This window comes from Felis catus, chromosome A2 (genome assembly GCF_018350175.1).
Source record: "Felis catus isolate Fca126 chromosome A2, F.catus_Fca126_mat1.0, whole genome shotgun sequence".
Taxonomy (NCBI): domain Eukaryota; kingdom Metazoa; phylum Chordata; class Mammalia; order Carnivora; family Felidae; genus Felis; species Felis catus.
In genome coordinates, this window is record NC_058369.1 from 143,441,726 (window position 1) to 143,469,610 (window position 27,885).

At 35.2% G+C, this 27,885-nt stretch overlaps 1 protein-coding gene across 7 annotated transcripts in view; it reads right to left on the reverse strand.

Annotated features, from left to right (window-relative positions):
* Nucleotides 1–27,885, reverse strand: part of GRM8 (glutamate metabotropic receptor 8) — a 768,989-nt gene that overhangs the window by 245,642 nt on the left and 495,462 nt on the right. Inside the window, exons 8-9 of one of the 7 annotated variants that reach the window (XM_045052713.1) lie at nt 13,927–13,966; nt 10,437–11,990 (exon numbers count right to left, since the gene is read on the reverse strand). The exons of the other annotated variants lie outside the window; for them this stretch is intronic. Of the exons in view, the coding sequence (XP_044908648.1) occupies nt 11,822–11,990; nt 13,927–13,966 (209 nt within the window). The 3' untranslated portion in view covers nt 10,437–11,821. Of the gene's footprint in view, nt 1–10,436; nt 11,991–13,926; nt 13,967–27,885 lie in introns of those variants that run through there. 7 annotated transcript variants of the gene reach the window in all.

A 27,885-nucleotide genomic window follows, 5' to 3' on the forward strand; every position in this document is an offset into this window, starting at 1 on the left:
AGAGAGAGAGAGAGAGAGCATGCATGTGAGCAAGGGACAGGAGGGGGGTGGGGATGGGGAAGGGCAGAGAAAAAGGGAGACAGAGAATCCCAGACAGGCTCTGAGCTGTCAGCCCAGAGCCTGATATGGGGCTCAAGCTCACAAATCATGAGATCAAGACCTGTGCATCCTGAGCAGAAATCAAGAGTCAGAAGCTTAATAGACTAAGCTGCCCTGTGCCCCAAAATGTTGTTTATGCATAGCCATGTGACCAAGTTAACAATAGTGTATTGAATATTTGAAAGTTGCTAAGAGAGTAGATCTTCAAAGTTCTACACACACACACACACACACACACACACACACACACACAAAACTGGTGTTAACTAATCTTACAATGGTCTTCACCTTGAAATACATACATATATCAAATCTTCATGCTGTACACCTTAAATGTACACAATTATATCTCAATAAATCTGGAGAAACAAAAAAAGATCTAGGGTGAACATTTCAAGGATTAACCTCTGCTCATTACCATCGCCCCTACCAGAACCACACATGCCACTACTTAAAAGACCACCCTCTCAACTACCTCTCCCACTGTGTCCCACTGTGTCCCGCTGACAACTTGTCATTACCAAACATGCCAAGTATTTTGCTTCTCTGTGCCTACACTCCTGCTCTCTTTTTCTGCCTAGAATGTAACCCATAACTCCATCTTCACCCAGTGAAATCTAACTTGCTCCTATAAAACCTGGCCAAATGCTATTTCTCCTTTCCCTAAATTTCCCAGTCAGAATGCATCATTCCCTCCACTGGGCTCCCACAGAACAATTATCTGTGTATACTTCTATTACTAATCCTAGTCACTAATTCATTCTGATATATCTTGATAATTGGCAATTTTTAGTGGTTGACTTTCCACTAGGTTTCAAGCTGCCTGGTGGGAGGGAATTTATCTTACATATCTTCATTTTTTTCTCACAGAGACTGAACTGCTCTCTTGCATGCAGTGGATATTCAACACAAATTTGTTGAAACAATATATATACACTGCAGATCACCATGGCCATGGATAGAGCCCAAAACAAAACCCACTTCAAACATGTGATGCGTGTCATGACACCCTTCACTCAGTTTGTGGCACACACTAAATGAAAATATGCTCTGAAAAATAAAGTGTAAAATCTTTAGTATCTGAAAAATAGACTAGTGCAAAACTGAGTCTAGGTCATATGTCGTAAGATTTTAGTGGACGGATGCAACTGATTGGCAGTTTAAAAAGCCATTCTCCCATATAAAGATTTTATAGTTTAATGTATTGTAATGCAGATCCAATAAAATGTCTACCATTTTAATTAAAAAAATTTTTTTAACGTTTTCTTTTATTTTTTGAGAGATAGAGCATGAGCAGGGGAGAGGCAGAGAGAGAGGGAGACACAGAATCCAAAGCAGGCTCCAGGCTCTGAGCTGTCAGCACAGAGCCCAACTCAGGGCTCCAACCCACGAACTGCGAGATCATGACCTGAGCCAAAGTCAGATACTTAACGGATTGAGCCACCCAGACACCCCTACCATTTTCATTTTTTAATATTTGAAGACATACAGGGTAATATCCCAGGACAGAGACTAATTTTTCAGTGCAGGTGCTGTGAAAATTATCCACTTTTCATATGATACCTTACACTGACCCTTTTGACAAGTTTTTAAAATTATACATAACTAGATTTCAATCACAAACAAAAAGGGGAAGGGGAAGGGGAAGGGGGAGGGGAAGGGAAAGGGGAAGGGGAAGGGGAAGGGGAAGGGGAAGGGGAAGGGGAAGGGGAAGGGAAGGGAAGGGAAGAAACCTGGTGTGAAAATGAAGAGGAAATCCAACCATGGCTAAACATAACATCTTCTCTACCTTGATATTCCTTAAAGAAATTATATGATGAGATAATGTTTGAGCTGCTTCTCTAACAGTAGCATTTACTTACTTACTTGCACAATACTTTTTTCTTCCTCTTACATACAATAATACTTACACAGAGATACTTCCTCATGCAATACTTCCTCATACAATAATACTTATGCAGAGATATTATTTAGACGAATGCCTCTCAGGGTCCCCTTTCAGGTGATCCACTAGGTAGAAACTATTTTCGTAGCATTATTAAAGCTGTATTTGCCTCTTCTACTATATTGATATTTGCACTGATGGTTAAAATAAAAGGGAAAAAAAGGCAATGGAGGGTAAAACTGCTGATATCTTAGTATGAAGAAGGCAGTGGAGCCAAGCTATACTAGTTGTCGGTATATTCCTCTTTGCTACACACTTGCAGTAAAAACAAACAAACAAACAAACAAACAAAAACAAAACCAAAAAACCAAAAAACAGTTTCACTGAGGAATAGCTTTGATGAAGCAGTAAAATTTATTGATTTTTAATGTCTTGACTGGAATAAAAATCTTCATCATAACTTGCATGATGAAATGTAAAGTACACATAGAGCACTTCTGTCACAGACAGGCTGATGTTTGACTCCAGGAAGGTGAGGTGACAGGGGCACCTATGTGATCATTCCAGTTGGGAGTGGAACTAGGCACCTTGTAAATGGCATAGCATTTTTATTTGGAAAACTACTGACAGATTAACCACAATTACAGGACTTGGGTATTTGGAAGTTTTTTCTCAAAAATGAACAAAGTAAACCTGTTAGAAATTTTGGCCGATGATAAATCTTGAGCTTTCAAGTAAAAATCAGTATCCCCCACAACTCTTATCAGACTTATTTCTGATCAGACTTTCTGATTATACTGATGGTGATATTAACAAATATAATGTTGGGCACTGAGTGGATCAGTCAGTTAAGTGTCAGACTCTTGATTTTGGCTCAGGTCATGATCTCATGGTTCGTGGGTTCGAACCCTGCGTCGGGTTCTGCACTATGCGGGATTCTCTCTCTCCCTCTCTCTCTGCCCCTCCCCTGTTCATGCTCTCTCTATCAACATAAATAAATAAACTTTATTTAAAAAAACAAATATGGGGCGCCTGGGTGGCGCAGTCGGTTAAGCGTCTGACTTCAGCCAGGTCACGATCTTGCGGTCTGTGATTTCTAGCCCCGCGTCGGGCTCTGAGCTGATGGCTCGGAGCCTGGAGCCTGTTTCCGGTTCTGTGTCTCCCTCTCTCTCTGACCCTCCCCCCTTCATGCTCTGTCTCTCTCTGTCCCAAAAATAAATAAAAAACGTTGAAAAAAATTTTTAAATAAAAAAACAAATATAATGTTTTGGTATTATGTAATAAAGTGTTCCAACAGTTGAAACAGATGTGTAACTCAGTGAGCCAATGTTATCGAAAAATTTCAAAATCTTTCATAGTTAAAGGATTCATTCAAAGCACAACATAGACCAATAGATTTTAAGTTGAATGATATAGTCTCAGATTCTAGATTGGAACTAACCCTTATGAAATAATATTTGTCAAATTGTGGTATGGTATCAATGATAATCTAAAAAAGCTATTAACATACTTTTCTCTTTCAGGGCATTTGGGTGGCACAGTCAGTTGAGCACCTGACTTTGGTTCAGGTCATGACCTCACTGTTCATGAGTTTGAGCTCTGTGTCAGGCTTGGGGCTGTCAGTCCAGAACCTGCTTCAGATCCTCTATCCCCCTCTCTTTCTGCCCTTCTAGGGCTCATGCTCTCTCAAAAAATAAAGAAACATTAAAAAAATAATAAAAAGCATACTCTTCCCTTTCACTACGTATCTGTGAGAGACCAGACTTTTTTTCAATATTCTTCACTTAGAATTTCAAATTGCAACAGATTGAATGCAATAGAAATGAGAATGCAAGCTCTATTCTATTAGTCCACACATTAAAGAGATTTTTAAAAGTGTCAAAAATACTGTTCTTCTCATAAAACTTTTTCTTCTTCAATGTTTATTTATTTTTGGGACAGAGAGAGACAGAGCATGAACGGGGGAGGGGCAGAGAGAGAGGGAGACACAGAATCGGAAACAGGCTCCAGGCTCCGAGCCATCAGCCCAGAGCCCGACGCGGGGCTTGAACCCACAGACCGCGAGATCGTGACCTGGCTGAAGTCGGACGCTTAACCGACTGCGCCACCCAGGCGCCCCAAAACTTTTTCTTCTTGTAAAATAACCATTTTCATTGAAACATTATTTATATCAAAATGTAGTTGGTTTATTATGATTTTCAGTGAATTAATAAATATTTTAAATTTTATCATTTTCAAGTTCTAGTGTGGATAATCAATACATATAATACATAAAAACAAAGGCTTTTGGGGGTTCTTAATAATTTTATGTGTAAAAGTGCTAGGACCAAAATGTTTGCAAACTTCTGATTTAGAAAATATATGTTAGGAATCTACATAACTTGATAGAAAAGAGACAAATTCTCTGGCAATGCTATTTCTCTTTCTGTTGAGTAGGAATCTTGCTATACAGATTCAAGGATCTATATGCCATTTATTCAACAACTATTTCTCAGTTCCTGCTATGGGCCAGGTGCAATAGGGAAAAATAAAAACATAAGACATGGGTCCTGTCATCAGAACACTCAGTTTCCATCACTATCCATATAATAATACATCTTTCTATATATTCCCATTTCTCTTCCACATTGAAAGATGTGTGTTTGACTTTGTGTCTGTGTGCCTGAGTGTATTTGGTGCCTGCCTCCTATACATCTTCACTTGGATGATCCTCAGAGAGCTCTAATATGTCCAAAATTGAAACCATTCACTAAATTGCCTATGCTCAATTAATGGTGATTATTGCCCTTATGCTCTGCTTTTTCCCCTAACATTAACACTAGGTAAATGTAAAACATGAAGAGCTTTTTTTTTTTTAACTTTTGTGATGGCAAATCATAGCTGTGAAATTTCATTCCTTTTGATTTTATTCCATGGTACAACCTCTGTTTGTAAACCTATTCTCCCTAACACATGATTATTGAATTTCTTCCTGTACACCGAATTTTCATAAATTGTTGCTTATCTTCTACTTCTCTCCTTCCAAATATTAAATTAAATGTCATCCTCACAATAAAAAGCAATTCTGACTATATTCCATATATTCAGTATATACTCTACTTAAGACTTCATTGTAATTCATTAGCAAAACTAAGAAACAGATAGATTGTACATTTGTATCTTCTGAAAATTCTCTTATTGATTTGCACACATTCATCTCCCTAAAGAAAGCTAAGAGAGGACTGCTTCTTAAAATGGTAAAGAGGCCCTTATCATAAAATGCTATAATCAGAGTTCTAATGTGGTTATTTAAAATAGACGAGGTACATATATTTTTAAACTTACCATGGAAAACCTCAAAAGGAAAATCTAGAAGAATTGAGTCATATTTTAAATACTACACTCCCTGTGAATTAGACAAAAATAATAAAACTAACCTTTGAAGTATGTCCATAGCCACAGAAATACTTCCCTATTTTAACACAGCATTCACATTACAAAAATTATATCAATAAATCATAAGAGTTATTAAATGTTACCTAAGATTATACATTTTTCAGAATGGAAGGTTATAGATTTATCAATAACAAGGAAACTCACTCAGTGTTGCATGGAATAAACAATGAAATTTTCTGATTTAGATATTATTGCTTTACTGAGACATCATAACTACTGCCCTAAAAGTTAAAAATTTTATAATTAGTAACAGAAAGTTAAATTAACATTTTTAACATCTAAAATTGTCAATAAAACATGAAATATATTGATGAGCAGTTATCTTTCACACAAGGTATACATAATCAAAATTGTGTTTCTATTTTCTAGTTCTGTACTTGTACATATTTTGTAACAAAGAATATAAAGGAAACATAGAACACATATGTTTATTCATACTAGTTTGTTTTGCTTGTTAAGTTTTAATGCCTATATTTTTAATGCCTAATTGAAATATAAGCTTTTATAGAGCACCATGCTAGTCGAATCATATCTTTGAACACCAATGTGTGTGTTCACTGTTCTCCACACAGTACACATTCAGCATGATTAAATGTCAAATCACACTTCAGTTTACCTCGGAATGCTTGGTAACAAAAGATAGTCGTATGTATTGATGTTACTTTTACAGAGACAGATGACTTGTGTATGATACGCTCTTACTGTCTTCATTATAACTCCCTCTGCAAGAATATTTTGTTGGGCAAACAAAACATTTACATTTGAATTTAAAAATGTTGAAAGGCGTACATTTGCTAGCTACTAGCCCCATCTTCTGTGGTCTTAATCTCCTTCCAATTTTATACATTTAAGTGAACTGTTCAGCTAGTCCCTCTAAAAAGATCAGATTCCTTGGTTCAGATAAAGATTTACAATCAGGACCAAATAATTCATTTGATGATAACTTACTAGAAATATAATCCTCATAACACAGCAAGAAACTACAACGACTCTCTTTTGCTTACAGTAGCAGATCTAAATTACTCTACTTGGTTTTCACTAATATCCATATTCTCATGCCAACATATTAGTCAATCTTATTTCTCATTACTCACCAAAAAAAAAAAAATACTTACAATATCCTGTCCAGTTTTTTCATGCTTACATTTCTTATGATACTAATTACATGCCTATAAAGTTCTTCCTATTTTCTCCAATTATGGAAACACTACTTGTTCTTTTCTCTTCCCTTTAGTTTTGTTTCAAGAGAAAAAAAAAGAAAGAAATACAAATGCAATTGAAGAATAGTGAACTTTTTCCAACCCCTCTCCTCTCCTCTCCTCTTTGCTTCCCAGAGATAACCACCATCCTAGGTATTTGTCACTCCTATGTATGTTTTAATTCATTTTATACATGTGTCTGTCTATCTGTATAGAAATATATCCTATGTATTAATGTTTATATAATTATAGTTTTATTGTATCATATGTCACACTATACTGCAGCTAGTTTATATAGCTCATGTTTTCTAGATTTATCCAGGTTGGTATGTCATACCAAATGGTAAAAGATGGAATTATTTCAGACAAAGATAAAGAAAAGCAAGGATGCTTGATTTTGCTACCGTTATTCAACATTGTACTAGAGGTCCTAGTCAGTATTACAAAGCAGAAAGAAAAACTGAACAGCATACATATATGAAAGGAAAAAGTTATACTGTCTTTATTTACAGACAACATGATTGTTTATGTAGAAAAGCCTATGGAAACTAAAAAAAATAGCTAAAATGTAAGTTAATAATGATTGCTTCATAGAAAGTGAGAATACAAAAATTAATATTTCTACTAGCAACAAGAATTTAGACATGGAAATTTAAAAAAACTAATTGCATTTACAAGAAAGACTATCAAGCATATGAAATTATTGGTGTAAATTTAACAAAATATGTGCAACATCTTTACACTGAAAACTACACCATAGAGAGAAATTTAAAAATATCTAAATAAATGGAAAGATACACCATGTGCATAGATGAAAAGATTCAGTGTTTTTAAGATGTCAGTTTTCTCCAAATTGAGCTACAGATTCAATTCTATCCCAATTAAAATCATAGAGGTCTTTTTTTACAAATTGACAAATTCTAAAATTGATATGTAGATGCAAAAGACAGACTAGCAAAGTAATTTTTAAAAATAAAAAAATTTACTACCGGACTTCAAAACCTAATCTAAAGCTATTGTAATCAAGACAGTGTGAAATTAGCATAAGCATAAACATATAAACATATGGAACAAGATAGCAAGTCCAGACATATACTCACACATACGTGTGTATTCACATACACATACACATACACATACACGTATTCACATACGTGTTCAAATGATTTTCACATACACATACACATTCACATACACATACACATACACATACACGTATTCACATACGTGTTCAAATGATTTTCAGCAAAAGGATATTCAATGGGAAATGGGCAGTCTGTTCAAAAAATGGTGGCAGAACAACAGGATGAGTATATTTTAAGACATGAACCCCAAACCTTACTTTATACCATATTCAAAAATTACCTTTCTATTGATCATAGACATAAATGTAAGAGGTAAAACTATAAAACTTCCGGGAGAAACTTTTGTAATCTTGAGTTAGACACAAATTTCTTAGCTAGGACAAAAAAGGTAAGATGCATAAAATAAAAGGTTGATAAACTGGCCTTCACCAAAATTAAAAATGTTTGTCAAATGACACCATTATAAAAATGAAAAGAAAAAATATTTGTGTGAAATATATATATACACATATTTATTTGTGTATATTTATATAAAATAAAAGACTCATTTCTAGAATAAAGAACTTTTACAATTCAATAACAAGAAATTAATTCAGGGGTGCCTGGGTTGCTCAGTTGGTTAAGCCCTGGACTCTTGACTTTGGCTCAGGTCATGACCTCACGGCTGGTTCATGGGTTTGAGACCTGCGTCGGTCTCTGCGCTGCCTTCTTGGGGTTCTCTCTCTCTCTCTCTCTCTCTGCCCCTCTCTCTTTCTCTCTCTCTCAAAATAAATAAACTTTAAAAAAATAAATCAAATCAGTTTTTAAAATGAGTAAGAGATTTGAAGAAACAATCAAAGAAGATAGAGAAATGGCAAATTAGCATATGGAAAAATACATAAGACAATTAGTAATCAGAGAAATGAGCACATGCAGGGTAGATTCACAGTGAGATTCACTATACACCCACTAGTATGCCTAAAATTAAAATGACTGACATTATCAAGTGTCGGAGAAGAGTGCAGCAACTGGAACAGTCATACGTTGCTGTTAGGAATGCAAAATGGAACAGTCACTTCAGAAAAAGTTTGACAGTTTCTGATAAAGTTAAATATATTCTTCCCATACATTCCAGCAATGCCACTCCAAACTATGTACCCAGGAGAAACAAAAGCATATGTCCACACGAAAGTTGTACTTGTGTGTTTGTAGAAGCTTTATTCATAATGGAGGAAGCTGAAAATAATCCAGATTCCATCCACCAGTTAACTGAAACACAAATTGTGATATATTCATGAAAAAAAAAGGCAATGAACTATTGACAGACACAACGCAGGTAAATTGCAAAAGCTTTATGCTAAGTAGAAGAAGCCAGATACAAAATTTACAAAATGTGTAATTCCATTTGTATTAATTTTTGAAAAGGCAAAAGTATACTGACAGAAAGCAGATCAGTGGTTTCCAGGGAGGGACGAACTGAAAGAGGCAGGAAGGACCATCAAGAGTGATGAATATGTTCAATAACATGATTGTGGGGGTGGTTATCCAATTGTATTCATTCATAAAAAACACATCAAACTGTACACTTAAAACTAGTTGGCTTCATTGTGTGTGCATTTTACAGCAATGAAGCTTATAGGGTAAAAATTACTGGGCTGGAAGGAACCTTAATGCCCATTTCTCAGCCTCAGTAAAGTCATGGATGTTAATATCCAAGATTCATAAATGACTGTAATGAACTTCCAAAAGATTTACCTTGACTTCACATTTATTTTATTCATTGTCTTCCAACTCTTGGAAACAACGTTTGTTGGTTTTTAATTTATTATTTAATGTAATCTCCACCAACGTGGGGCTTGAACTCACAAACCCAAGATCAAGAGTCACCTGCTGTACCAACTGAGCCAGCCAGGGGTCCCAGAAATGACCTTTTTTGGTTTTGGTTTTCCTTCAGTCAGTTTTCATTTTGTCTCATGTCACCTGCATAGCCACAGAGAACTAATCTGACTCCATGAGCCCCACTGTTCTATTGAAACTATAAATGTTCTTTGTTTTTTTCTTTTAAATACACAGTTTTTTCACTAATAAGTTTCCCTCTGTTTCTACAATAGCAGTTATCATTACAGGTGGTTACCATAGTAATTACCATAACCACCACAGTCGTTAGCCATGCACCTCTAGGCTAAGTAAGTCTCCCAGGGCTGTACCACTTTACTTGGTAAGTAAACTAGAGCCTATACTTCAGTTTCCTCATCTGCAGAAATAGGGATAAAAATTGTTCCTACTTCATCAGATTATTTTGAGGATTAAATGGGGTAATACACAAAAGATGCTTAAAAATATGCCTGGCACATCATAAGGACTCAATAAATGTTAGTATTTCTATTAGCCTATTTTTCCACTGGAAATTTCAGGAGAAATAAGAAAAATGCTATTGAATAAAATACAAAACTCAGATTTTAAATCCAGGAGTTATACTTTACTATAACTTTAAAAGTCAACAGAGTATGGAGCACCTGGGTGGCTCAGTTGGTTGAGCATCTGACTTCGGCTCAGGTCATGATCTTACGGTCTGTGAGTTCAAGCCCCGCGTCAGGCTCTGTGCTGACAGCTCAGAGCCTGGACCCTGCTTCAGATTCTGTGTCTCCCTTTCTCTCTGCCCCTCCCCTGCTCATGCTCTGTCTCTCTCTGTCTCAAAAATAAATAAAAACATTTAAAAAAATTTTTTTTAAAGTCAACAGAGTCATCCTCTACTCAGTTTTGTAAGGCTTCTTTATTTTTTGTTATTGCTGTATTCTTAATTTCCTGGTTTATGTTACAATGGAGAGAGATAAATTAAACATTATGTTAGAAGGATATTTCTTATATCTATTACAACCTTCTATATCATGTATCTATGTTTGCATTATGCATGGGTGTATGTATTTTAATTTCTCTTAACCTAAATTTAGTTTGAGATTCTTTAAAGGACTTGCATTGAAGAGATTATTTGGATAGGAAAACTGGGAATACACAAGGTCTGCCTTGGCTTAACCTATCCCCCTCCTATAAAGGCCTCCAAGGAAACATGAATAAAGTATACAAAAGAAGTCACTTATTATTATTAGATTGGATTGGATTAGATTAGACTGCATTATTAGCTGTGACTTTGGCCACAAACTCCATGGTGGAACCTCACAAACTAGGGAAGACAATATGATATGGAGGAATCCTTGTCCATATGTTAGTTGAGAAAATGAACCAGCTACACAAGCAAGGTCTGGTTTGCCTTGAAGGAGGCCAACCTGCCCCTATCCTTCTCAGACCAGGATGGTGATCTGTTGTCAATAGCAAGAAAACACATCTACAGAATGAAAGCTAGATGGCTCTGGCCTGTTTAGAGAGATCATCCCAGCACCTCATTATCACTGCTCTCCCAGGGAACCCTCCACTGAGAGCCCTGTTTACTGCTTTTGGCCAGAGGATGACTCCACCCAGGAACACAGCATCAAAGTTCAAATCTGATCCATCCAAACCAACCTCTTTCTCCTTGGGCACATGGGACTCAATGATGACACAGAGTGCAGACAGTTTACTTTCCATATAAGCTCACAGCAGTTGTTGAAATTGCTGTGAAAATTAACATGTGACTAATCATTACCAGATAGAGTTTGCTATAGCATACTTGCCAACCACTGATACCATCATCTGGGAAATATTTGCAAGACAAAATATTTCCTCACTCTTCAGTAGTAGCATGTTCACAGTGTGAACTTTAAAGAAAACACGTTTAACATCAGTACTTCCCAACTTCAGTGGAATGGAGTGCAAGCTCACGTAGAGCACATGCTTACACCCTGGGAGGCCTTCCTGAGTTTCTACTAAGTGTTTACACTACATGTGCCACTTTGAGAATTTGGGGGAAGTAACATACTTTCTAGCAAAAAGGATCTGAGTCCATTGACAGAAGAATTCAGCATGGTAGTGACAAAAAGTCTCTTTTCTGCCTTAAGACTTTTATATTAGTTTTTTCCTAGGTTCTTGTCTTTTTCAGAATTCAGGTCTCAGTTTAAGTACCACCACTTTCGTGATGATGTCATCAAGTCACCAACTTCTCTATCTAATCAGCAGTGCCCTCCTCCTCCCAAATAGTCTCTAGGTCAGCACCCTAATACTTCACATTTTGTAGTTATTTGTAAACAACTGCTTGCCCCACTGAACTGCATCCTCCTGAGGGCAGGGACTGCCCTTTGCGTGCCACTGCTGGTGATGATCCTAATGAAGATAGTACAGAGTAGGCATTCATTAGCAATCTGTTGAATAAATAACCTGGTAAATGAATGAAGAATGAGCAATTTTAATAGGCTGCCTTGAGAACAATGACCTATTTCAGTTCCTTTGATATCTGGAGGATTAAACATAGAATTGAAAATTCTCAGTCTAGTCCCAATTCCTGAACTTCCTATCTGCAAGTTTTGAATATTTAACTTAACTTTTATACATTTATGTTATCAAATGGCATAAGAACACCCACTTACTTTTCCTCCCACGTATGACTGTTAGGGCTAATGAGAGACGTGTGTGTGTGTGTGTGTGTGTGTGTGTGTGTGTGTGTGTGTATGTATATATATATATATATATATATATATATATATATATATATATGTATATGTTCGTATGTATACAAAAGTACTTTAAGATAAAAAGCATTAAGATGCCTAGGATTATTATTATATTTCAACTCAAAGTAATTAGCCCTAAAAAAACTCAATATGGATAAACTTAAAATTTATCATCAAAAGAAAACTTCCACTGAGATACAAAATAAAACATCTGAGAAATTATTGTTATGGGCTTATCATTTTTACACATATACATTTGTTTGAATATAAATCTCAAATGCAAAAATTATTTTTCACCTCCAAAAACTAATAGAATTTTGGTGATTTAAAGTCCCTGATGACAGAAAATATGCTAAAGTTTTAAGCATTTAAATTGTTTTTCCCTAACCAGTACATAGCTCACTTTATTTGACCCCTACTACTCTACATTTCAAGTGATCTGAACCCATGCTGGAATTAATCAATTTTATGTCTCTGTGACATTGTCTTTGCCAGGAAACCATGAAAAGTCTTTTTAACCACAGTGATTAAGAAATCATATTCCTTGATTCACAAAAGGAAGTATTTGAAACCTTAGGAAATATCACTGGAGAACACCATGGCATTCAACATCTGATTCCTAATTCATATCAAATGACAGAGATGGAGAAGCTAATCAGGTATTATGATTTCAAAGAACTCTTGCATGTGCAGGGTTAATTTTTTATGTTAGGTTGAATTTCTAAGCGTGGTGCCTCGTACTATCAAATGAGGCCACAGATCACCTAAGCTGAACATATGGGCCATTAAGAATGAAGTATCTAAAATCTGCAGTAAATCGCTAAAATTTTCGAATAGTGCATTACACTCATCTACAAACACATCATGCCTAAGTTATGACACTTCAAAAATGTAGTAAAGAAGATGAATGTTGATCACAATACTCTGAACATTTCTGATTCTTGGCATTGTCAATTCTTAAGATTAACAAAAAATAATAAAATAGGTAGTGAAATGGCTCTGGAAGCATTTTTTTTGTAAATGCCAGACAAAGTTAACACAAGCTCAAATGTCATTTGATTTATCTGAGTCCTTGTTCAAAGATATGAAGCAATTAAAAAATTCTACTCTTCCTCAACCTCTATGGAGTTAGAAAGTTTATTTTGACAACGGCAAGGAAACATATCCTTTCTTTTTCCACCATGTCACTTTATTATTTTTTTATTATTTTCTTTATTTCTATGTAAAGAGGAGTGTGTGTATGTATGTGCATGTGTGCATGTGTGTGTGTGTGTGTGTGTGTGTGTGTGTGTGTGTGTGTGTGTAGTCCACTGTAAACTTAGAAACTTTTGGGATTAGAAATTTACTTTCTAGTTATATCTGTTGCAGAACTTAAAGCTATTCAGCTGAAACCATCCTTGAGTTTGCTAAAGGTGGTATTTAATTTTCATAAACATTTGTGCGTGGAGGTTACTAGAAAATTTATGGACTGGTTATTTTCTGCTTCAATACCAGTGAAGCACATTGCTATCATGCTCAAAAGCCAAAAGATGACTTCAAGTAATGCTTTAAAAAAATCCAACAGGAAATGGTGTTTGTTTACTCATACATTAGCATATAATTGTCCAAAGAAGTATTATTTAAATTACGCATCTGCTGCTCACTTTAAAGGCTCAGATGGTTCAAACTGATGAAGCACACAACCTGTAAAGGTATAAAAAGAAAATATTATGCAAACATTGCAATAAAAATCTCATTATTTTTTAACAATATCTGATAGTTTGTGCCCATATACAGCGTGTTTAAAAAGAAAGGAAAATCTTTCTCTCCCAAATCTACTAGTTAATTGCAGACTTTAATAGTGGGAAAATGCCATTCCCCTGCCTTATCCCAAATACTTTGTGTATAAAAAGTGTCAGTTCTCTTTTTGGTTTTGGTTGAAGTATATTGAGTAGGATCAAAAAGATATGCCGAACTAATTCTAATTTAACTACTACAGGGAAACAAATGTCCTGAAACGTAGTCTGACGCTTTTTTACAGAGGACCAGTGTCATTTTAAAAGATAAACATGGGGATAGAAAAATCAGAGAGCACTTATTTCCAGAAATGTGTACAATGTGCAAAGCACTGAAAGTTTTCTCAAATGCCTCTTAGCATTCTAGAATACAATGATTCTCGAATTTGTGACAATTCTGACATGTTGTCATTAACAGCTAAATCAGGAAAAGAAATGTGCTTTCTTCCCCAGTAAAACAAAAGCATTACACACTAAAGAAAAAAAATTGCTAGGCCCTACATTGATGTTCTGTATATTTTGAAACTATCCTAGAGAAGTAGCTGGAAGAGTATAATTTCCTTCTCTCCACTTGCCAGGGTAGAGATGGATGGAGTTAGGCAACTGAGGAGTATTTTTTTCATGATCCTGATTAAAATTGAAACAGTCATGAGAATGCTGTTTCCTGGAAGGTGAAATATACTTCAGGAGTCACAGTTAATATCCATATTCTTTATTCAAATGCCCAACATCTGAACAGTGTATAAGTCCTATGTATCAATATTTTCACTGGGTAGTTTCTCAATTCAATTTTACTGATTTTATTTCTTTCACCATTTTTTAAATATTATATTTGTGTCCCTTCAGCCCCAATAATCACAGAAACAACCATAACAATAATAACATACACAATTACATTTGGGCCACAAAGAATGTTTGACTTTACTTCTAATGACATTTAAACAATTGAGTATGAACAAAAATCTTCAAGGAGTCAGCTGAAACTGTTTTCTATAATAATTTCTGAGATTAATTAAAAAATAATATTTTAGAACCATGATTTTGGCTGATGCCAATACAAAAATATGACCTCTAACCAAATTTAAAAAAAAAGTAAGTTCAACAAACAGTACTGGAACAACCAGACATCTACATGCAAAAAAATAAATCTAGACACAGACCTTATACCCTTCAGAAAAAAAAAACCTCAAATTCAAAATAAAATTAAAACTATAAAACTCGTACACAGGAGAAAACCCAGATGATCCTGTATATGGTGATGACCTTTTAGATATAACACCAAAGGCATAATCCATAAAAGAAATAATTGATAAGATGGACTTCATTACAATTAAAACTTCCTGTCTGCAGAAGACAACACCAAGAGAATGAGAACACAAGTCAGACTAGGAGAAAATATTTACAAAAGATACATCTGATAAAGGACTATTATCCAAAATACATAAAGAATTCTTAAAAGTAAACAATAGGAAAATGAACAACCCAAATAAACCTGGACAAGAGGCCTGAAAAGATACCTCAACAACGAAGATCTACAGATGGAAAATAATCTTATAAAAGATGCTTAACATTACAAGCCATTACAAATTAAGGCCAACGCATACCTATTAGAATATCTAGAATACAGAACACCGACAACAATCAATGCTGGCAAGGCATGTGAAGCAACAGGAACTCCCATTCATTGCTGGTAGATATCAAAGCTAGTACAGCCACTTTGGAAGATAGTTTGGCAGCTCCTTACAAAACTAAATGTAATCTTACTATATGATCTGGCAATCCTGTTCTTTGGTATTGAACCAAATAATTAAAAAAACCTAGATCCACACAAAAACCTGTGCATCAATGTTTATAGCAGCTTGGATCATAATTGCCAAAACTTGGAAGCAACCAAGATGTCCCTTAATAGATGAATAGATAAAAACACTGTAGTAGATCCAGACAATGGAATATTATTCAGTGCTAAAAAGAAATGAGCAATCAAATGATAAAAAGACAAGCTTAAATGCATATTATTAAGTGAAATCAGCCAATCTGAAAAGCCTACATACTGTCTAATTTCAACTATATGACATTCTGGAAAAGGCAAAACTATGGAAATAGTAAAAGGATTGGTGGTTGCCATTGGTTGGGGGAAGAGAAGAATGAACAGGCAAAGCACAGAGGATTTTTAAGGCAGTGAAACCATTCTGTATGACATTATATTGGCAGATACGTGTTATTATACATTTGTCAAAACCCATAGAATACACATCAAGAATGAACTCTACATGTATTTTGGTAACTGTACATAATAGCCTAAAGGTGAATCACTATTCTTGAGTTGATAACTGGGAACAAAATGTAGCTTCTATCCACAGAGTTATATTTACATACCCAAACACATACAAACATTTTTGTCACAGAGATTTAACTAAGCAAACAATATGGGGTTGGGGGGGGCAATTACAAAAGTTCAGCTCCTTTCCAAAAGGAATGAAAATTTAAAAAATGAAAAAAAAGGAATCTTTTTTAACAACTTGTTACATATGCTATTTTTAGTTGCGATTTCAGTTGTGTATAAAACTATTCCAGGAGCAAAAGATATTTCCTTAATAGAGAAATTCACTCTGCTGGATATTTCCTGTTATCCTTCCAAAATACCTCTCATCCTGCTTTGGACCTGGGAGGCAAAAGTTTTATAGACTGTGTCAACTGGGCTCTTGATTTCTGTTTGTCTACAACAAAGATTTCTTGATTTCTGTTCTGTTTGTCTACAACAAGAGAGAAGAGCAAAAGATAGATAGGTAGGAAGAGAGGAGAGAGAAGTATTTCTTCTGCTTCCTTCATTGTGTGGTCTGAGCAGTTGACTACATTCTTCAACTAAATGCCACAGATTTTACCTGGCAACCCTCACCTATAGGTATATCTGGTTTCTTCAGATTCTAGTAACCACTTCTTACCCTGTTCCTTTAGGTCTAGGGTGGTAAATCTCCCCACTGTTATGAGCCCGGGAGGATAGCACCTTTCCTTGTTGGTTTCCCTAAGCTCTGAAATATAACCTTTACTACACATTTCTCTGTTAGAAAAAAAATGAACTCTGCAAACTTCAGATGATAATAATGTGTCAATGTAAGTTCATCGACTGTAACGAATATAGCACTCTGTTCCAGATATTGATAATGAGGGAAGCTGTGTATGGGTGAGTGCAAAAGGCAAAATGGGAACGCTTTGTACTTTCCACTCTGTTTTGCCATGAACCTAACTTCTGGAAGTCTACTATTTCAAAAAATTATGAGAACATGACCAACATAAGATTCTTGAATGTAATATTTTCTTTACCACTTTCTAGGATATTATAGGCATTGTACTAAAATTTTAATTTTTCATATATTTTAAACCTCATTAATAGATATCAAATGTTATTATTTTATAAAATAATTCTTTGGGCTTTAAAAATTAAATACTGAATATATTACAAAGTAAATTTAAATAACTGAATCTAATGTTAATAGAGAGAAATAATGATAGGTATGTGCTTTACTTCCTCTTTATTAAAAATTGCAGTGAAATGAAGCCAAATGTGAAAGAGTACAGATTACATAATTTCATTTATAGGAGTATAAAGGCAGGTAACCTTTGTCTATGCTGTTAGAAGTCAGGAAAGTGACTAAAGGGAGCACAGGAGGGTTTTGAGGGACTAGTGGAGGATTCTGGGGTTTGGCTGGGTGTTCTGGATATTGATCTGGGTGTTCTCAGTTTGTGAAAATTCATGGAGCTGTAGAATTTTTGCTATGCCTTTTCAAAAGTCAAAAAAAGAAGGCAGTAAACTTAGTTCTTCATTAAGTTTTTTTTTTTTTATTTTTTTTTCAACGTTTATTCATTTTTGGGACAGAGAGAGACAGAGCATGAATGGGGGAGGGGCAGAGAGAGAGGGAGACACAGAATCAGAAACAGGCTCCAGGCTCTGAGCCATCAGCCCAGAGCCTGATGCGGGGCTCGAAGTCATGGACCGCGAGATCGTGACCTGGCTGAAGTCGGACGCTTAACCGACTGCGCCACCCAGGCGCCCCATTCTTCATTAAGTTTTGATAGAAGCAAAGAGGGGATAGAAATGAGGGTACAGAAATGTTTACATAAGACTGCAGTTAGTATAAGGATAGAGATCTAAAAGGAAATTAAGAGAGCTCCAAGGACCCGGGAGGAATGGCCTTTTGGATGTATCACTCAACAGGCTAGAATTTCTTAGTGTTACTCATGAGCTAGGATAAATCACAGGGACACCTATGTAAGCTAGACATCCAGCAAGGAAAACAGAAGATCTGGGGAGTGTTAGAGCTTTCTTAAACAGGATGAAGAGTAAGGTAGGAATTAGTAAATATCTTTCTGGGAGACTTTTACCAGACCCCTACTACCTGCCAAAATGTGCATTTTCATTCCTGTTTGAATTACTATTAAAAGTGAATAGGGCTTCTGAGTTTTAACTAATTCTATAATGTGAAGTCCATCCTTCTGTGTTTTGTGGGCACAGACAACAGAATGGTTTGTTCACTGTACAACAGTTCTTTCTAGTGGAGTTGAGTGTGCCCAATGACCTCCAGCTAAATTTTTTGCACAGGTCATACGTGTCTCCTTTACAGCCTATGTCAAAGCGAGTTTCTGAAGAGTTTCTTAACATAGGAGGTATATTCCCGAACACATTCTCTGAACACAATTTCATGCAACAGCCTCCACCCCTTTACCTATTATGTCGTTTTGCTCTGCACAAAATGGACTAGTATGGGCTTTATGTCCTCTTTTTCCTATACCTCACCCTATGGTGCTAATAAGAAATGATAGACTCAGAAGGTAACTCCAAGAGAAGAGAGAAAAGGTAAACTAAAAAACCTAACAATCCTTAAAAATAGGTTAATTAAGCCCTGAAGAAATAAGAAGTTAATTAATTTCAGACAACGCAGTATTACTGACTATAAGAGAGTTACCAGATGCTTTGAAATCTAAAGTGTGGGGGAATGTGTATGAATGGGTGTGATCTGAGGGGTGTTAAAGTGTGTATGGTTGAAAATCAGCGAACATATTCAGAGGCTTTATTCTTGTCAGGTGGTGGAAGGAAAAAAATAATAGTTATGACTTGTTGATTATTCACAAGGTGCCAGGCATTGTGCCAAGCCCTTAAGGGTGAATTCTCTCATTAAATGGTCACAGTAACACTACAAGGTAGGTATGATTATTATTCCCATCCAAAGATGAGAATATAAGGGTTTATAAAATATAAATGACTTACCCAAGGATTTACCACCTAAGTGGGAGAGCTAGAATTTTAGCTCATCTCTATCTCAACTCAAAAGCTCATGCTCCCAGCCACTTGTCACTATATTGATTAGTGAATGATCACAAGAGCAAATAGAGAATTATTGTGATGAAAAGAGGATAAAAGGAGTGGGAAAGAAGTTTAAGATACAAAGGAAAATGAAGAAAGGAAAAGAAGAAGTGAAAAATGGAAGAGGGACAAAATGCAAATAGCATAGTTCAGGTATATAATTGACACTCAATGAACACTCATGTGTATGACATTTTCAAATAAATGTAATTAATATACACTCCATAAATATTTTTTAAATAAAATTTGGTAATTGTTCCCTTAGCTACAGTCAAAGGTGTTTATATGGTCCAAAAGACAAGATATTTTATAGTTGTGGTTTTCAAACACATTCCAAAGACTGAGAAAACCCAAATCCCAAAAGTGTTAACAATTAGGCACCCAAATTAAAAAGAATTTTCTCATTCATATCCTTCACTTTCAAACTAACTTCTTGATTAAACTTTAATGTAATTATAAGAGTTAATAACCTTAAAGAGAAAAATAATCAAGTCTCCATTATAATTTTCGGGTAGATTCTTTCTGAAGCAAAATACCACTAGAAAATAATTACCCTTAATAACATGGGAGCTATCCCATTAAGTTCTTTCCTTCATTAAAAAAAATACATAATTTTAAAGGAAACAGAAGAAATAATGAGAGAATGAGCCCCATTTGATCCACTCTATACTCATCAGATGCCCATATCAGTAGTAAAGCACTTTCCCATCTACTTTGAGAATGTTGTGAGCACAATCACATTTCTGTTCCTATATCAAAGAAGCTGACACTGCTGGGGAAACCTTGTTGATTGATGCCATGGTGAGAAGCATCATTTCCATCTGTCTTGTTCATTCCCATAATGATCCTTGTATATAGTGCTTTTTAATTCTGTCTCTTTCTGAAGATTCCCAAGTGTTCAGTCCCAATCCACCCACCTCATCATCCTCATAAGATGACCTAAGTACTAATCATTATATCTCTATTGATAAAATATCCTTCATATATAATACATTATATCTATCTCTTTATTAGGCACTTTCTATGTACTATTACCCTGCCTTTAGATTTCACAGGAACCCTGAAAAATATCATCCCCATTTTATTGATGAGGAAACAAAGATTTAAAGAGATTTTGCTCCTTGACCAAGATCACAAAGTAATGAGAGGTGTGACACTGGATTCAAATTGAGTACAAAGCTTGTGCTTCTAATCACTATGTAAAATACAAACTGTCAAGTATAAACTTCCTGCTGCTCCAAATCCTTCCTGCTCCTTCATCTACTTTTTTATTCTTCATTCAAGAATTATTGTATATCCCTGTTTAGACCCAAGACCAGAACTTAATCCTCAATTGCTAAGCCCACAGCATCTCATCTCTTTCTCGGATTTACTTATCATTTATTTGTAATTTTTTTGCACATGATGAAGAAGTTCAGGAACTATAAGAACAAAGAATGAGTAAAAGAAGCCCAGTGCAGTGGGTGAAGCTATGGAGGACCATAGGAAAAACAAAGGCAATGCTACTGATTTGTCTCAAGCTTTTATTAGATGCTGGCTCCATCTTGGCCCCCATTTAACTCTTTATACATTGAGGGAAGAAATGTGAGATTAATAAACCTTGTTCTTTATGGCTATAAAAGGTTTATCAAACCTTATTCAGTTAGAAAACACAGGCAGGTACATTTACACTGTTAAATTTCATGATGACTTAACTTGTAGGATTAATATTTTATAACCAGTCTAAAATTTCCTTAATCAGAAATTGAAAAATTACCTAATTTCAAATAAGTCTGTTTGTTTTTACATGTTCAATTCTTTAAAAAATATACAGTATTATATCACCTCACGCCAGTCAGAGTGGCCAAAATGAACAAATCAGGAGACTATAGATGCTGGCGAGGATGTGGAGAAACGGGAACCCTCTTGCACTGTTGGTGGGAATGCAAATTGGTGCAGCCACTCTGGAAAACAGTGTGGAGGTTCCTCAAAAAATTAAAAATAGACCTACCCTATGACCCAGCAGTAGCACTGCTAGGAATTTACCCAAGGGATACAGGAGTACCAATGCATAGGGGCACTTGTACCCCAATGTTTATAGCAGCACTCTCAACAATAGCCAAATTGTGGAAAGAGCCTAAATGTCCATCAACTGATGAATGGATAAAGAAATTGTGGTTTATATACACGTTGGAGTACTACATGGCAATGAGAAAGAACGAAATATGGCCCTTTGTAGCAATGTGGATGGAACTGGAGAGTGTGATGCTAAGTGAAATAAGCCATACAGAGAAAGACAGATACCATATGTTTTCACTCTTATGTGGATCCTGAGAAACTTAACAGAAACCCATGGGGGAGGGGAAGGAAAAAAAAAGAGGTTAGAGTGGGAGAGAGCCAAAACATAAGAGACTCTTAAAAACTGAGAACAAACTGAGGGTTGATGGGGGGTGGGAGGGAGGGGAGGGTGGGTGATGGGTATTGAGGAGGGTACCTTTTGGGATGAGCACTGGGTGTTGTATGGAAACCAATTTGACAATAAATTTCAAATATTGAAAAAAATATATACAGTATTTCCAGGAATACTTTACTACCTGCAAACTTTCACCTTCAAAAATAAATTATATAAAATACTTCAAAATTATTAATACATAAAACCTTGGTTTGCAAGCATAATTCATTCTGGGGTACTACTCATATTGCAAGACATCTCTCATTTATCAACTTAAAATTTATTAGAAAGGTTTGCTCATCTTGTGGAATACTTGTAGACAAGTTACTCGCAATCCATGCTTTTACAGTAGTTATTTTCTTAATTTTATTTCAAATGAGGTAATCATCAAAAAGGATATTTATATGTAAGATAAACACACTTGACTTTCATCATGTTTGACTTTGTTTTATCTCTATTTACTAAATAAATAATATTTAATCACAAGGACATTGTGTGGTAAAGCTTCTAGAGATGGCATTTCATGTCAGTTTTTCCACATATTGACATGTTATATATCTCATTTTTTACTTATAGAAATAGATAAAAAGCCAGTATTATCAATAACATATATACTAAAATACTACATTAACTCCAGTAATGCAATTATTACAGTTGCAAAGAAAGATCATTTGGGGAGGTTAATATATCTCTAAAAATCTCTTGGTTTTTAGTCAAAGCACAGTGCCCAGAACAGAGACAGCCTTCAAATAATTCTATGTTCCTTTCCTCCCTCTTCCCCCTCTTTCCGTTTCATTTGTGTTTTCATTTTCCCATTTCAGGTACTGTTCTCTCATAGGGACTACTCGAACTGTCTCCTAACCTAACCACCCCTGTCTTCAATCTCACTTCCTCAAGTCTGCAAATTGTTGCCAAGGTTATTTTTCTAAAACAGAAATTTTAGCACTTCACTGTCCTCTTCAAAAAGCTTCAGGTTCCTATTGCCTGCTGTGTCACCTTCAAACACTAGAATGACAGAGATTTCTAAACAAGAGCAAGCTCATCTGGTCATCTCCAGGCTGCTCTCATGCCACACTCCTGAATTCTTACACTGTAGATGCTCAGCATTTTTAGAATGCATGTTTTTCCTACCTTCTATTTTGTCTGTTTTGTTTCCACATATGAGTGAAATCATATGGTATTTGTCTTTCTATAACTGACTTATTTTTGCTTAGCATAATGCTCTCTAGCTCTATCTATATCATTACAAATGGCAAGATTTCATTCTTCTTTATGGATGAGTAATATTTTATATATATATATATATATATATATATATATATATATATATATATATATAACATCTTTACCCCTTTATCAGTTGATGGACTGCCATGAATGCCTTCTCCCCATTTTGTCCACCTAAGAAATGTCACTTTCCATCTGTGTTTAAATTTAAACCAGATGTGTTGTACTCTGAGGCTCTCCTTATATATTTTCCTAATCTCAGCTTTACATTGGGTTCTTATATGCTCATGCCTCTATCATATCACTTACCAAACTGAATTTTTGTTGGTAACATGTTTGTTTCCCTCCTCTGTTACATTATGACATCTGAGAACACATAGAACCATGTTTCATTAGTCTTTGTATTCTTTTTTGTTGTTGTTGTTAACTTACCTATTTATCTTTGACAGAGACTAGTGCAGAGCAGAGGAAGGGCAGAGAGAGACACACACAGAATCTGAAGCAGGCTCTAGGCTCTGAGCTGTCAGCACAGAGCCCAATGTGGGGCTTGAACCCACAAACTGAGATCATGACCTGAGTTGAAGTCGACACTTAATTGACCGAGCCACCGAGGCGCCTCTTAGTCTTTGTTTGTATTCTTGATGTCTAACACAGAACTCTTTTATTACAAACCTTATAAGATTGCCAATAAAATATAGGTGAATAAATAAATGATTCATAAAGATGAAAATGAGTATACGTAATAACAAAAAAAGACAACAATAAGAACACTGATAGACATCTGTGTTTTAAAAATATACCTTTACCTTTAAGAGTATGTAGAGAATTTAGAGCTGGAAGAGATTTCAAAGATTAGAATATTTTAGGATAATCCTTCTATTTAAAAGGTGAAGCTAAGAGGTCAAGATAAGTTCACAACACAGAAGAAAAGTGAATGGCAGAGCTCAGATAAAAGCCTGGGAATATGACAGGAATATGACCCTATGTGACATATTGTTGGTGGATTCAATTAGAAACAGAACAAAAGTGTGATTTGGCTTTCTTGTTTTGTAATAAATTCTTGTAAATACAATTATTTCAAATATTTTCCTTAGAATATATTTCTGGAAGTAATGATATGTGCTGAGCAAATACTCTCTGAAAAACAATTACACTAATACCACCCTCACCAAGCATATTTGGAAGAACCAATATAATTACCTTTTGATAATTACTATTATAATTTTCAAGTCTTTGTAAACTTGATAGGTAGAAAACAATATTTTATTGTTGATTAAATGTTCTTTATTTGATTGCTAGTGAAGGTTAACATTTCCTCAAATGTTTACTAATGTTTACGAGTTTTGCCAACTGACTTCTTCAAGATGTCATCATTGGTGGCTCTTTTTATATTTGTGACATTATCCTTTGACACAATAACCCAAATATATGCCTTACTTTATATTCTGTTTTAAAACTGTGTTTATGATCATTTTTAACATCTGACAGTGTTAAAATGTTACTAAATCAAACATGTCTATTTTCCTGTTATAATTTCCTTCACTGTCCAACTCAAAAAGCTTCCCCATTCAAATCTAATGGACTGTCTTCTATTTTTTTTCTTTTGCTTCTTTTTCACTGAAGTCTAAAATAAATCCTGGGGTGCCTGGGTGGCTCAGTCAGTTAAGCATCCAACTCTTGATTTCGGCTCAGGTCATGATCTCACAACCATGAGACTGAGCCCCAGGTCAGGCTCTGTACTGGACGTGGAGCCTACTTAAGATTCTCTCCCTCCCTCTCCCTCTGTTCCTCACCTTCTTGTGCACAAACATGCACATGTGTGAGCTCTCTCTCTCAAAAGTAAATTATAAACATTTTAAAAAATAAAAAATAAAATAAGTTCCAAGTGGATAATACTCTTATGTGGAGGAATCATCTCACTTGATCTTACTGTAAATTGATACTCAATGAATAAAATGTCCTTTCCCTTTTTCATCTTTATCACATCATAAATTCATATGTAAATATGTACATATAAATGTGTAAACTTATTTATTTATTATCATTATATATTTCTGGTTATTTCTGTCTGGTTCCTTATACCATAAGCCTATTCAGCACTCGGTCCATACTGGATTGATTATTATGGCTTATCATTAGGGTTAAATATGAAATGTTTGGTAGAAATAAATTTCTCTTCAAAATCATTTCAGTTATTTTTATTAATTTATTCTCACAATTAAAATTTTAAATATTATTTCAAATTCCAGAAAATACTCCTTTGTCATTTTGGTTGAAATTATACTAAGCCTGAATACAGATTACTCAGAAAAGTTTAACATTATTCTTATAATTAGTTTATCTATCTACAAACAAGGAATGTCTTTCAATAAAGTTGTCTTCATATAGGTCTTTCATATTTTTTGGTTCAATTTATTGCAAAGTATTTTAAATATTTTTGCAAAGGAAGCAGAGTTTCATTTCCCACATATTAGTCAATGATTTCTTTCTAGTATAAAGGAAGGCTCTTCAGGTTTTTAATATTAATTTTTTATTTGATCATCTTCCTGAAGTAAGTACCTCTAATATATTTTTCAGTGTCTTGCCTTGAGATCGAATCATTTGAAAATAATCATACTACTACTTTTTCATTTTTAGTCGTCATCTCTGTTATTTTTGTTTCATGTTTTATCACTTTGGTAAAAATTTATAGAATATTAATTATAGTGGTAATAGGAATAATCCATTTCTTTAATAGTAATAACAACTATAAGTATACAATTGGTTGAAGTCTAAGAGTCTAACTTTATCATGTTAAACATTTATTCCATTACTAGTTAATGTTTTTGTGTTTCTTACAGAAATGAGGGATGTATTTTAATCAAATAGCTTTACAGAATCTTAGGAGATATTCATCATTGTCTTATTTAACCTATTAGTGTGTTTATAGTACACTCCCTAATATTAAGTCATACTTTTTTCTTTTAGATAGTTTAAAGGTATTTTATGCAAACAAATTTGCTTCAGAATCAGACTACAGTGTTCATAGACACTCAACATTGTAATAGATATTTGCATTAAGTACCTGAAATCAATAAGGTTTCTAAAAAAGAAATAAGATGCTGGTAAATTCCACCTCTATCCTAGTCTCTGTAATCAGGCACGTGTTCACATATTTTCCTTAGAATATTGAGCACTGAAATGGTTAGACCACCATCTCAGTGGTGAGTTAGGAGAAGCTGACCATTCTTCTTCATGTCAGGAAATTCAACCACAGTACAAAGACTAGCATTACAAAATTCCAGAGTCGATTCCTCTCTCAGATTCTCACAGATTCTATGTGATTCTTAACTGTGTCTCCTCTAGCCTAACAAAAAAACACACCCTTAAAGAAGCAATGAGATTCTGAGATCGCAGTGGCATCACCACTATCAGGTTTTCACCTCTCTGCTCACTTTGCTCAACTTTTCCCCATAAGTCACTTATAGAAAGTTCCCAAATGTCCCTTTCAACCACGGGGAGTGTCCCATGACAACCACGTCTGCACTACTTGCTCCTTGCCACTGATAATTTGGAACCAATCTGACATCCAACCTAAGTATGGCTAATGAGATTCAAGGTTCCAAGAAGTTAGAATTGGGACTTAGAAATACGTACATGTTAATTTTAGCAGGTGCCCTGAAGAAATAGCTGCTAAATTCTAGAAATGTAGATGGCCTTCAGCTACCTACCCTATGGACCTAAAAATGGGGAAGACCAACATAAACAGAATCAAACAAAGCAGACAGAGAGATGTTAGGATTTCTGGCCAGTTTTTAGTTCTTATAACCAGTCCTTTCCTTAGGCCCTGTTGTATTCAGCCATGGGGTTTCTTGACATACCTTCATAAACTCTTTTAATTTTTTTTAATGTTTATTCATTTTTTTTGATAGAGACAGAGCGTGAGTGGGGGAGGGGCAGAGAGAGAAGGAGACACAGAATCTGAAGCAGGCTCCAGGCTCTGAACTGACAGCACAGAGCCTGATGCAGAGCTAGAACTCACGGACTGTGAGATCATGACCTGAGCTGAAGTCAGACGCTTAACCGGCTGAGCCACCCAGGCGCCCCATAAATTCTTTCTTTTAGCTTAAGCAAGTTTAAGGGGCTTCTGTTACCTACAATCAAAGATTCCTGATTAGTATGCCGCTGTGCCTGCCCTGCCCCTGATGTGAGCTCAAATACAGAGAAAAGGAGTTAGGAGATACCACTGGAATTCTATCGAACACTTTTTCTTTATGATAAATAAGGTTCTCATGGCAACAGAAAAATCCCTGATTCTATACAAGATGTAAGTATCAATATTTTATTGCCTATAGACCAGATGGAAGGAATTGACATCGTTGCTTAAGTTCCTGAAAAATCTGAACTCCTCTCTTTATTTTGTGTTTTTCTTTTGATAAATCTTTGGATTTAAAAATTTATGGAAAGTGTTTTGTTCAAATGGTAGCAATAAAAGTAATCCAAAAGGCAGATCTTTGTTTCCCTCTGGCTCCCTGAGTACAGAGGATAGGTTGAGAAAAGTTGTAACGACCACATGAGTAATTCCAGATATGCTATGACTCAGAATGTACTTAAAATACACATGCAGAATATGGTTCACGTTTTCTGTTGATGAGAAAATATCAGTTTGAGTGATTAATTCAATTAAACCACCATTGTTGTTTAAGTCTTTGATGGAAATAGTACTTTGTAGTTTAATCGTTTTACTAAGGGTTTTCACCCTTAACTAGTTGTGTTTAGAATCATTCTGGCCTGAAATACTAATCATTCATCATTCGAAATTCCAAGATGA